At 36.8% G+C, this 13,420-nt stretch overlaps 2 protein-coding genes and 1 long non-coding RNA gene across 4 annotated transcripts; all 3 read right to left on the minus strand.

The window, feature by feature from the left end:
* Window positions 1-3,979: 3,979 nt before the first annotated feature.
* LOC109204385 (PHD finger protein 10-like) lies at window positions 3,980-4,631 on the minus strand. 2 transcript variants are annotated; one of them, XM_019365216.2, is made up of 3 exons: window positions 4,569-4,631; window positions 4,409-4,485; window positions 3,980-4,271 (listed from the first exon to the last, which is right to left on the minus strand). In XM_019365216.2, the coding sequence occupies exons 1-3, from the start codon at window positions 4,615-4,617 to the stop codon at window positions 4,158-4,160; spliced, it is 240 nt and encodes a 79-aa protein (XP_019220761.1). In that variant the 5' UTR covers window positions 4,618-4,631; the 3' UTR covers window positions 3,980-4,157. The 2 variants fall into 2 exon arrangements, with proteins under 2 accessions (XP_019220761.1, XP_019220760.1); XM_019365215.2 differs by having other exon boundaries at window positions 4,409-4,491; window positions 4,569-4,630.
* Window positions 4,632-6,130: 1,499 nt separating this feature from the next.
* Window positions 6,131-7,319, minus strand: LOC109204387 (uncharacterized). The gene is made up of 3 exons (XR_002063895.2): window positions 7,203-7,319; window positions 6,717-6,803; window positions 6,131-6,307 (listed from the first exon to the last, which is right to left on the minus strand). It is a non-coding gene; the product is annotated as an uncharacterized LOC109204387 (long non-coding RNA).
* A 2-nt stretch (window positions 7,320-7,321) lies between these two features.
* LOC109204386 (poly [ADP-ribose] polymerase 9-like) lies at window positions 7,322-9,002 on the minus strand. The gene is made up of 5 exons (XM_019365217.2): window positions 8,991-9,002; window positions 8,738-8,845; window positions 7,927-7,998; window positions 7,538-7,834; window positions 7,322-7,407 (listed from the first exon to the last, which is right to left on the minus strand). Exons 2-5 carry the CDS (start codon window positions 8,828-8,830, stop codon window positions 7,402-7,404), a joined length of 468 nt encoding a protein of 155 aa, XP_019220762.1. The 5' UTR covers window positions 8,831-8,845; window positions 8,991-9,002; the 3' UTR covers window positions 7,322-7,401.
* Between the last annotated feature and the right edge of the window lie 4,418 nt (window positions 9,003-13,420).

The raw sequence follows: 13,420 nt of genomic DNA on the forward strand, positions 1-13,420 counted from the left end.
TGCAAATCTCAACAAACTGAAGCAATGTTTGTGAAGACGATTGGGCTTAATTCCACCACATTTGATGTCAGAGGCTGATAAAGTACAGAAACAGTTACGTAAAGTCATTGCAACTAAAAATACTGAATCATATGGTGTATGTAGATTTGCACACACACACACACACACCACACACACACACACACAGTTAACAGCGTAATAAGTCATGTGTTGTTCATCTGAGGAAGGATTTAAATATTTTAGAAAACTGGTAAGCACCAGATGATTTTTTTAATGTCCCGATAGTAAGACTAAGACGTAAATAAGGGTGTGAAAAATAGGCTGCTACAATTCTTGTCAACCACTTACAGGAGATGGATTTATTTAATATTCTCCACTCACTTTTCCACCTATCCAACTTTTCTGCAGGTGTGCTGTGCTATTTGTAGCCAAATTTCAGAGAAACGAGGACTTACAACCTCACAGGTATGAACTCTCACTGGAATTGTTTGCCACACCTTTAACATAGTCAGGTGTTTCCTCGAGATCACATGAGAGATATTCCTAATGTATTCTCCAGTGGGTTTTCACAGGCACTCTGGAATTTCCCTCATTGTATAACCTCATCCAACTCTTCTGACCTGTTTGTTTGTCTGAACAGACCATTTTATTGATTTATATGTGAGTAAAATGTGAATTTATGCATGGGTAATCCTGTACTAACTTTACATTATGCAAATTTACCTCCTATTATATCTTTCTTTTTTTCACTTGCAAATCTCTTGTTTTTGTATCCCCTTGCTATTCCTGCTCCATGACTGGCAAACAGTATTTGTCTGACCTCAGCTGTGTGGAGGGTAAGAGCACAGAGACTGGTTGGTGACTCACCATTGTGAGGCTGGAATCATGAGTCATGTGGCTTAAGTTGTTTAAAGGACACGTTCATCTTTGGACGACCAGCAGGTGGAGGTGTAAATCCAGATTTGTGACACAAAGCCCTCTGCTTACTGCGGGCCAAGTTTGTTTTCATCAGTTGACTGTGTAGGCGAGATTAGGTTAAAGGTCATTCCTTTATCATGTTGGCATCTTTTTTTGCGTCCAAACAAATGTCAGCTTGACTTATTATTTGACTCACCATTTAACATGAAACAGATCATGAAAACAACCTTTAACAGAGCGCGTTATTCCTGTAATTAGGCCCATTTGCGGGCACGTCTCACTTGTTAAGAAGATATTAGACCTCTTAGATAGATAGAGAAGTTGTGAAGTTGTGAGGTTTTTGGTAATTCATTCACATTCAGTGCTAATTAACTGCTTATACATGGACAAGTTCAGACAACAACCCAGTTACATGCACGGCCTCGCTGTGGTCGCAACATCTGTCGGAAAAAAGGGACTAATGATGAATGTAAACACATGCTTATCCTACCGATAAGATAAACTGACCAGAAAAGGCGTCTGGCTGCGACGCGTGGCGCTTTTTTGGGAAGGGCCCGTGCGCATCTGTCGGCATCTGCCGCAGGTCACTGAATAGATCTGGGTAATAAAACACGCAGGACAGCGCCATGGAAAGACCGGAGACAGGTGGAGGGATGTAGTGATGTTGTGTGGCGGAGCTGCACTTTACCTCTGTGCAGAAATGCCACGCGCCCCAGACAGACTGTTTAAGCCTTTGCTTTTTCAATGGGGTAACAAAAACTGGCGTGTGGCCATAAGCTGGTTGGCCAGTCCCACAAAACACATCGCCACCAAGAATTCTGGTCCTATTCGGGTCAGGACAGGCTTGCAGATTTTCCTTCCGGGACATTTCGGTAACTGCTGGGCAGACTTAAACACATGGGCACGTTGAGTAACAGGTTAGTAGGGTATGACGCGCCACTGCGGTCAAGTGAGCCCTCACTTACGAAGTCACAGTCAAGCTAGCCGCCCCGCCAGCCGCACCTAAAATGTGGTTGCACTACTCTTACGTATATTACGGTACGGATGAAGACCGGCTTAGAAACGCAGTCTTTTGTGTCCTGACACTATTTTGCTTCAATATCCACTCCCAGTTTTGGTTCATCTCCACTCTTCACCCATGATCCACAGCCAAAATTACTGTACGATTCAGCGAAAATTAACAATAACATTTACCCAATATACAGTACTGTACTTTTAATATCTTCAACTTTTACCTCAGATTACAGGAAAACTGTAAGAGGTGACGCAGATATTTCACTGGATTCTGACTCTGGGTGACCCCCACTCTTCACCCTGTCATCCACAGACAAATTTACTGTACGGTTTTTGAGAAAATTGATAGTAAACTTTGCACATTTTACTCTACTGTACTCTATATATTCCCATCTTTGACCTCAGATTACAGGAAAACTGTAAGAGGTGACGCAGATATTTCACTGGATTCTGACTGTGGGTGACCCCCACTCTTCACCCTGTCATCCAGAGCCAATTTACTGTACGGTTTTTGAGAAAATTGATAGTAAACTTTGCACATTTTACTCTACTGTACTCTATATATTCCCATCTTTGACCTCAGATTACAGGAAAACTGTAAGAGGTGACGCAGATATTTCACTGGATTCTGACTCTAGGTGACCCCCACTCTTCACCCTGTCATCCACAGACAATTTACTGTACGGTTTTTGAGAAAATTGATAGTAAACTTTGCACATTTTACTCTACTGTACTCTATATATTCCCGTCTTTGACCTCAGATTACAGGAAAACTGTAAGAGGTGACGCAGATATTTCACTGGATTCTGACTGTGGGTGACCCCCACTCTTCACCCTGTCATCCAGAGCCAAATTTACTATACGGTTTTTGAGAAAATTGATAGTAAACTTTGCACATTTTACTCTACTGTACTCTATATATTCCCATCTTTGACCTCAGATTACAGGAAAACTGTAAGAGGTGACGCAGATATTTCACTGGATTCTGACTCTGGGTGACCCCTACTCTTCACCCTGTCATCCACAGCCAAATTTACTGTACGGTTTTTGAGAAAATTGATAGTAAACTTTGCACAATTTTACTCTACTGTACTCTATATATTCCATCTTTGACCTCAGATTACAGGAAAACTGTAAGAGGTGACGCTGATATTTCACTGGATTCTGACTCTGGTGACCCCTACTCTTCACCCTGTCATCCACAGCCAAATTTACTGTACGGTTTTCCTGAAAATTGATAGTAAACTTTGCACATTTACTCTACTGTACTCTATATATTCCATCTTTGACCTCAGATTACAGGAAAACTGTAAGAGGTGACGCAGATATTTCACTGGATTCTGACTCTAGGTGCCCCCACTCTTCACCCTGTCATCCACAGACAAATTTACTGTACGGTTTTTGAGAAAAGTGATAGTAAACTTTGCACTTTTACTGTACTGTACTATATATATTCAAATCTTTGACCTCAGATTACAGGAAAACTGTAAGAGGTGACAGATATTTCACTGGATTCTGACTCTGGGACCTCCACTCTTCACGCTGTGATCCACACCCAAATTTACTGTATGGTTTTCCAGTAAATCAATAGTGAACTTTACCCAAATTACTGTACTGTTTTCTGATTAAATTAAATCCTAATCTATTACTGAACAAAATGAGTTCATTCAAGTATTTACTTAACTACAAGAAATTTCTTTCCACACAAAATTTAAATTTTCAAAACATCATTCACACACCACCTCAAGTAGCAACTTTAGTTTTAGACATTATTTATTCAGCGCTTAATCACAACAATATCCACCTCAAGGCACTTTACATAATAACTTAAACCTTACAATAACACATACAGAGAAACACCCAACAATCATATGACCCCTATGAGCAAGCACTTTGGCGACAGTGGGAAGGAAAAACTCCCTTTAACAGGAAGAAACCTCCAGCAGAACCAGGCTCAGGGAGGGGCGGCCATCTGCTGTGACCGGTTGGGGTGAGAAATTACATTTCTCATATTACAGATTTCTCAGATTACTATTATACATTTTGATATATTGTTATTCATTATCTGTCATCACACAAATCAACACAAAAAATCAAAAAGGAAATACTTAAAATACGTGCTCAAAGCAAGAATGTTATACATATTGTGTTTTACACATGTGTTCCTCAAAACACCAATAATAACTATAAGCAGATTATTCTAGTACCTTTCACTGCATGTGGAATTAGGTTACACAAAGCACACACTTCCACTCTGTCTTCTGAGCGCTGCTGAGCTGTTCATTTGTCATGTCCAGGCATTCAGAATGGAACCAGCAGTTGCAGTTATCACACTGGATCTGTAAACAAATAACATATGAGTTTTCATAAACACATGAAGTAAATAATTCTATGATTTCATAAATTACAATCCTTAACAACACAGAGTCAAATACTTTGTGTAGATAACATAAAACTATTTTTAAAAACACTATACCCAGTCAGTGATGGAGGGTCCTGGATTGGGTGGTTTCGCTGTTGCACACATGGCACAGTTGGTGTCACTGTCAAATACTAAAACATAAAATATATATATATGTTAGTGTCAATCAGTTTGACACAAACAAATATGTCCACTTGAAAAAGAGATTACACACCTGAGGCCTCAAGTATTGTCTGTGCAAATGTCCTTCGTGCCTGGGCCATCTCTTTTTTTGTCGTCAAAATGTCATTTCTGGTTTATTTGGGAATGCTTCCATTACTGCTTTGGCCATCTGAAATGAAAACAAAAAATAAAATTTAATTGAAAACGTCTGCAAATGTTACACTTCCTATTTAAATAGTTTAACCTTTTGAGATTTTAACTTATCTATTCTAATTTTACAGAACAATATTATTGCTTTAATGTGGTACCATACCATGATGACCATTACTCCGCAGCTAGAACCATCACGTTGAAATGGATGTGTCAGTACTCCTCCTTGAAGTCTCACATTCACCCAGTCTGTTTTGTTGTAGCATGTCCTTCTCATTTTGAAGTATTCACTGTGTGAACATAATGTACATGACATTTATATAGAAATGAAAGATAAAAGTCACACAGAAAAAGAACATTCTCTACTTTTTCATAAATCACATAGACACATATAATACATATCAATGTGTTTTTAATGGTGTGTCAGAAAGCCCTGTGCTCTAGATTATGTTACATGAAGTATCAAAAATAATAACATGTTCTTTGAAATCTACAAATGTTAACTGTGTCAAATGTCTCACTGCTTAAACACTGTCAGGGTATTTTTATTATTTAAAATTACATATGTGTGTAATTTTGAAGTAATTTTTTTAATTCTTTAAGAACTGATAACCATGGATTTTATTACACTTTCATCTACAACCATATGTTCACCTATAGAAAAAGACATCCTCTGTCCTCCTGACTTTTCTAATGGCATTACAGAGTACCTAATATTATGTTATTATTATATACATGTAATAACGCATAATTACCGGAATCTTTTGGCTGCACGGTCAGACTCTTCCTGCTCCAAAGAGTTTCTTGAAGGATCGACCAAATACAGACAGCTGTCATCTGCATTTATGTACTGCGATAGATATATAAATTTAAAAAGTACATAAATTATGAAGAATGTTTTATTGAAACAAACTTTTTTTCACAGAAATGCTGCTTGTACTAACCAGAAACTTCCAGTGTACATTTCCAATGTTCACAAAGGATAAAATGGCTCGATAGTTGTCAAAGTTCACCTGTGACATATTAGGAATTACTTACAAATTTGCAACAATACTTTTTTCATTTATATCAAGAGATTGATAAAATTTAAAAAACTGAATTCTAGAATATATGAAATAAAAATTTACCTTGGACAAGCTTTGTCTCCTGATTAGTTCTCTCTCTCCATAGAGGATCACACCGCTCGTGTAGTGGTTCATAATGTAGATATTATTCCCCAGATTCAGCCGAATGGCCCAGTGGTGCAGGAGACTTTCAATGACCTGAGGAGTATATAAATAAACTTTTATTACTTTGTAAACATGATAAATTTTTTGAATACAAAGGTTAATAAAGAGTTTTTTACTTAGGTATACTCAGTATTCAGTCATGAGGATATGCCTGGAATGTAGATCTAAAGCAGTACTTACTGAATGTGTAGGGAACAACTAATGTTCTGCCCCAGCTTTAACGTTATCCTTATGCAGTACTTTTGGGGGAAGGCGGGTTAATACCTGGATTACATACCTCTCCAACAAGCCAGCTGTGTGGTCTAAGGGTCAGGAACTCACTGTGACGTATGACAAAGTTGTTACCTCTAATCTGAGATGGGACCACAGAAACAACAACTTCCGTTTCCTGTTGTTTCCACAAATATGCGACCTGTGTTTCAACAACACAAAGTAACTAAATAAAGTTCTAAAAATTCTTCTTAGGAGAGGTTTTAAATGTAATTTTTAAAAGTATTTTATGTACCTGACGCAACAACACGAAAACATCTCCAAATTTGACATAGATTTTAATGTAATTTATTTGAGATGTTAAACTACAATAAGAAATTAAAAATTGAGTCAGTTACTGTTGTTCTTGTAAAATTAAGGCCAGTAACTTGTAAATGTTACATTTATTGTTGGACTGACATTTGTCATTTTTCTGTGATCTGTAATTTTCATTCATCAACACATACATATAATAAAATCTAATATATAATTACAAAAATATGTACTAACAAACTTGGTTTTTCAAACACATGACATAGTTTTTGAATTAGAGTTTGTTTGTGAAACATCACCTGTGATGCAGTGTCCTTTGTTAGACCGGTTGTGTTTCTCTCAAGGTGCTCTGTCCTTTCCAGTGTAGATGGAGAATCCTCTGGCCCCTCGATTTGTGGGTTGAATTTAAAAGAAAATATTTGTTACTGCTGTGATCATTTTAAGTAATGTTTTATTAAGGAAAACATGGCATTACCTTTTGCATGAATTACACGTTATTAATGCTGATATATTTCACATAATACTAACTAAGTGCGGTGTTTGTTGGCTTACAAAATCATAACAAATGAAGAAGAACAACATAGCCTGAATGTATTTAATGACTGCTACTTTTTGTGGCCTAATTTTTATTGCACAATTTGAAAAGGGTTATTCTATGCATCAAAGATGCTATAATTCTTCAATTTCACTTGTTATTTCATAATAATTATTTATTCATGCTGATTGTTATCATTTTTTTCTAACACTAAAGATAACAATTATACTTTAAAAATGGGTGTACTCACTGTCCTCCTGACATCAGAGAGTGGCTCCAAAAGGATCTCTTTGAAGGCCCTTTCCATTTCCTTCACGGTTGGATCATCGTTGTTTACCAGGTGTATTTCAAATGGAGGACTTGTGGGTTCTTATGTTTAATGTACTTTTTGATTGTGGTGACTACAACATCAGCACAAATTGAGACTGGAAAGTTGAATATTCCAGAGCTCACTGCTGGAATGGCAACAGATGAAAATTTGTGCTCTTCTGCACATGTCATGACATTCAAAATACCTTTAGTTAAAAGTTTCTTTGCATGGGATATCATGTGCACTGTGGGGTCATTCTGCAGACACGGGCCTACCAAATGAATCAGCTTCATGCAAGGTAGTTTGCCTGCTGTGGTAACTGCAACTTGTCCAGCCTTTAATTTGCCATTTTTGGCAATGAAGACATCACTCTCTGCTTGGATAGTACGTCCTCCAGTAGCAGACAGTGCCTTTGCAAGTCCACCCATGTGAGAGAGACTTTCATTAGCTGCATTCACAATTGCATCCACTTTGAAGGCACATAAATCTCCTTTCCATACTGTGACCGACACTTTATTAGCCATGTATGTTGCTATTTTTTGGCAAACGGCTATTTGTTCCTGGCTCTCATCCTACAAAGATATACACATGTCAATTTTCAGAGTCATTTATGACAATAACACACAAAACATAAATGTAGACTTTAAAACATATCTAAAAATACCTGGTTTTGACGAGCATCATGTTGTTTGTGCTGTTCCTGTTTAAAGGTTTGAACAGTGGTCTTCCCTTTTATCTGTTAACAGATAACATTTGAATGACTTTATATAATAGAATATAATAGACAATAGAATATGGTCATCAATGACAAAACTGTTTCTGATTGAGATGTATGTAACGAGTGAGCATCTGTCCTGCTGTTGTGTACCATACAGTACTGATATGACTGTGTATGAGTGCCTAGTCCCTTAAAGGACTCTGTCCAACATTACATCCCAAGTAAACAGAGGAACTATGAGAGAAAACATGGGCAGTATGTGATGCCCGGTCCAGCTGTACAGAGAACATGCTAGTGTACGATTGCAACTTGCTGCCTGCAGTCAGGGCACGCGAGCTGTGCTTAATACAGTAGGTCTCCAAAAGACAATGATCACCCTTGAAAGCTTGTTTAATTCATATGCCCTTGGCCTACAACTGCTGAAAACAAAGCTGTACATGGTGTGACCAGCAAAAGCAAAAAACCTGAGCTTCCTCCGCACTTGGTCACCTATGGACATGCATTGTTTGTCATTAAAGTGGGGTCACTAAGGCCCATGCCTAGGTGTAATACATTGTCAAAAACATAAAAATTTCAGGTAATCAGTTGGAATACAGTTTGATAAAACTGTATTCCACGGATGATAATTTATAATTTATAATTGATGCTTTATAAATAGTCAAGCAGACGCTTTACCCCAGAGGACAAAAGGAGTATGGCAATCGGGAGGACATCACAAGGTTTAATTATTGAAAATAATGGGAACATGATGACTTACCTCAGTTTTCTTTTTCTTCAGTGGCAGTTCGGTCACTAACGGTGACACGTACACACCTTTCCGTTTAATGCGTTTGTCTTTCCATTTCTCCATTTCCACGCGAAAAGACTGTTGATTACACATACATACTTTAGTGCTTACTTATTTTATCAACTCTTAATTCTACAGTCATAGCCAAATGTTTTCACTTTTTCTTAGTTTCTTGTTCTATTTGTATAAAACATCATTTTCATTATTAGGAAGTTATTCATACCTTTTGTCTTGATTTTTCATGTCTGCATATTCAAGCAGGAGGGCATCATGCATTTTTGATAAATTTCCACAAAGTCATCAAGCCTTGTCAGTCTCCTTCTCTGGATACGGATTTTTTTCAATCCCACTGGCTTTTCTCCATGATTCCTTGGGTTCTGTTGTCTTGTGTAAAATTCTTAAATGCAATAGTACATTGTTTAAGTCATATCTATGGATTGTAAATTTATATACAACTTATGTTTCTTTTCACTTATTCTTCTCGCTATGATACCTGGTTCTGGATTGCTGAATGTCACTATAGAGTTTACTGAGCTGCTGGTAAGCAGGACCAGTACCATGACGTCCAAGATCCCCTAAGAAGAATACAAGTAATTCAAAACATAATTAAAATAGATAATTCAACATTTATCACATTTACATTTATTAATAAATGACAATTTATGATAGTAATACAACAAATAAAAAAATGTACCGAGCATCATTGATGACCACAAAGTTGCATGTGGTAGAAGGTGATTTACCAGACCGGCAATAAATTTGGGTGCATGAAAGATGTTTCTTTCACCCTCACAGTCCAGTGTTGCATTGTCAACAATTGCCTGGAAATGGGTCTTCAAGGGGGCATTCTGAACATCAGTCTGTAAACAGATATATATCTATATTCAGTAAGTTATCAAAGCAAAGAGAAATTAATTATATATAATGTTATTGTGGTTTAAAATATATATATATTTTAATCATTTAATTCATTAATTCATTTGGGACATAAACAAGTAAAAAAGTTATTAATAAGATTACTTAAATAATAAATCTTAGCTAACCTTGTAGTCCTCAGCAATCACAGTCTTTTCATCCAAATCCAGGTCCCCTTTTTTGCATAAGGATTTTCAAGTTGTTGTAGTGTTTTGTTACGTTCCTTCCACTACAAGGACTGCAAAACACTATTGCTGCACTATGGACAACATCATCCATGTCTTTTAAGTTATCACAGCATGCAAGGAGCCCAAACACATGCATTCCAAGCCTGTAGTTCTCTGGAATGCTGGGAAAATGAACGAATGAAATCACTGTTAGTAGGGCCTTTACATTACAAATCTTGTATTCTTTTTTAATTATTGATATAAATGTACTCACTGTTTTTTACAAAGGTCCTTGGCATTTTTCATGACATGGCTCAAACATCGATGAAGAATGGGAATGTTGAATTCCTGTGCTGAATGCTGGCCAGTGAGTAAGACATAGTACTTCTGCAGCAGATCCTCTAGACTTGTTCTGCAGAATGTCATGGAAATGGATCGAAGGAGTACTAGGGATCCATCACACATGAACATGACAGGCCTGTTGTAGGCCCGATTACCAAATGCTCTTACAGATCAGTCTGAAAGGCCTGCAGAAGTATGTCACAGAGGCAGTAGTGTGGTCACATGTGACATATGTAGCAACTGGAAGAGGAGAAGCACCTTTGGATGGGTTTCTGACAACCAACTCATACACATAATATGGTGGCCTTCCAGCACTTTCTTTTCTTATTATACTTCCAGTGGCATCAAAGTACACAATGTCTTCTTTGCATCTTTGATGAAAAACTGACAAGGTTTTCTTAGACCACAGCATTATGCCCTTTGGATGCATCAGAATCTTCTGCAGTACGTCCTTTTCAGTGTCCTGATACTGTTGAATTATCTTTTGTAAGCTCATCAGCTCGTTGGGATCTGCTCTACTGGCTTTTCTTTCAGACCATGCAATGTTTTTCAAGACTTCTTTTGTTGGAGCTCATCCCTGTTGCCAGATTGGATCACCTTTTGTGGCACTTTCTGTAAAGACTCCAAGTACAAGCTCCTTGTAATTTGTTTTTGAGGAGTTCTCCAGCACTTTGACGTGATTGTGCACGCACAGGCCGCCTTTTCAGCTCTTGTTATTATGGCAGACCTCACCTCCTTTAAAAACGACTTCTGCTTTCAGTGTCTCTTCGTCATAAACCACCACATCCACAGTAACAGGGCAGTCCTGAAATCTGCAGTACCCCATACACCTGAAAACCGGTGCCTTTGATCTTGAAGAGAGTTTTTTCACACTGTGTCTCCGAAATCCAAAACTGCAGTACGGATTAAGGGTTCTGATTCCACTAGCAATTATATTTGTCCACTGCAGTCCTTTAAATAGTCTTCCTGACTGATGTTGCCGTAACTCCTTCCATTCATTCTCATTTATGAAAAAGAAAGTTTTCTGCTGTGGCAAACCAGATGTGAAAATCTTTCTCCTGAACTGCTACTGTCTGTGTTGACCTTAGCTGATTCATCTGATTCATTCCTCTGCAACATACAGATATATATTTCAAAAAAATATATAAATACTTTCAATGTTTGTCACTACAGTGTCTCTATGAAACAGCATCATTATGTTACAATTTCACTAATGAACCCATAGTACAAGTAAGTGAATATGACTAAGAAATATTTATTTACCTCTAAAGATCATCACAAAAAGATTTAACTTTAAATTTAAACTTGGATTACATTTAAAAGACAAAATTTTTAATATAATAATTACATCCTGATAGTGTTTAACAAAAATATAAACTCCGTGTTTCTTTCTCTGTTGTGCATTAAAAAACAGCAAAAGTTATGAAATTACCTTAGCATTTGCATTTGAAGATGAAGATTTAGAGTCACTCTCGAGGGATTGTGTGTCTGGGGTATGGATGCGCTCTCTGCAGGTTTTTGAAGTGCATCCTGGGAAGAGAAAGCGTTTTCGTTAATTTACAAATTAATGTTTTTCCAAGGTATCACAATGTAATACTAAATAATATACAATAATTACCTCTTTTCTTGAAGGTAAAGGTACATTTCCTACAGATTGTGGAGACTTTGGCTCAACAACAATGTCTTCCTCATTCTAACGAATCACAAATTAATTAAAACATAACAATTAGACTGAAATATCTGTATGTCTTGTTAACATACATTATTACAAAATATTTTGAAAGGAATCACTATGTAATGACGGTTTATAAGGGAAAAAATATTCAGCAAAGGAATATAGTACTATAATTATTGTAAATGATAAAGTAATATTCTGATTCAGATTTTGGAACTGGATTGGGCAATAACAAGATCAAATGGAGAAATTAGAAGGGTGGAAGACAAGAGTGAAAAGTTAGTCAGCAGCAGGAGGATGAGTTGGTTACTCCTTTAAAGTGGAGGTCAGATCTGACACTCAGGTCTTTGTGAGGCTGTCCTGTGGGTGCTTAAGGCTCTACACCTCATGGTTTGGTGATTTGCTTTGGTATGTGTTTACTTGCTGTTAAGCCCATTGTAATCTACTTTCTTGCTCTCCATATGACTCATTATTACTCTGTTTCAAGATTTAAATTATTTTAAAGATGACATTTTGGAGTGAATTTGTTTTATTTGTATCTAAAAGCTGGATCTCTACTATAGCTGGATAAGGTTGTCATAATGGCTTCAAAATTTTAAATCTGACAGTAAGTGTATGACACATTTCTTACAATGGAAGGAACATCATCTCCAAGTGTTGTCTCTGCAGTAGGAAATCAGTCTGTAGCAAGGGACCCTCTACCCCTGATGTGGTCTGTAAAAATATTTGATTTTGCATAATAATTTTATTACAGGAAGTTCTACCAAAGAAATATCTGTTCTTTTTTTTAAACTTTTTTTTTTAAATGGAATAAATAAATACTTTGTGAGAACACATTGCTTACCTTTTCATACTGCAGGACTGCTTTGAGAATTTTTTTCCTATTAAGACATGTATTAGGCACTCCAAATCTCTTGAGACATTTTCCCAAAAGCCATGCACTTTGTGAATACTGTAGGTCTTTAGACTGGTCCCGGGTTCAGCATACTTGTGAATGACCTCTAATATATTTGGCAGGGATTTTGAAATTGTCCGTGCCTTTTATGTAAAAGAGAACAGTGACATTAACACATCTTTGTTCAATCTGTATCACTTACACCACAATAATGTATCACATTATTTTTTGTTAAATTACTTGCCTTTCCAAAAACTGAAAAAGTGCAGGTCCTGAAATTTTGAGACAAATGAAAATTAATACAAAGAAAAACAAACCATATGAACATATCTGTTATCCTGAGATCAACCTTGCAATGCTGATCAACAATAACATATGAAACAGCATAAATGTGAACTCTTCATTTAAGTTTAATAGACTTCAGAAAACATTTTGGGGCACTCCAAGTACCCACACTCTAGTGATGTCCAAACGCATGATGCGGAAAAATCTTTTGGTGCATTTTTCTATGCCAACAACATAACTGGTAGCAGTTAGATTTTTGGACATACAAGTGCTAACTAACACAGTCCTTTTTAATGTTTATTTGCTAATACACTATCACTAAGTTCTAAGTTTTAAAATTCACAGTGCAAATTACTGTAATCAACACTATAGTT

This window comes from Oreochromis niloticus, linkage group LG12 (assembly GCF_001858045.2).
Source record: "Oreochromis niloticus isolate F11D_XX linkage group LG12, O_niloticus_UMD_NMBU, whole genome shotgun sequence".
Taxonomy (NCBI): domain Eukaryota; kingdom Metazoa; phylum Chordata; class Actinopteri; order Cichliformes; family Cichlidae; genus Oreochromis; species Oreochromis niloticus.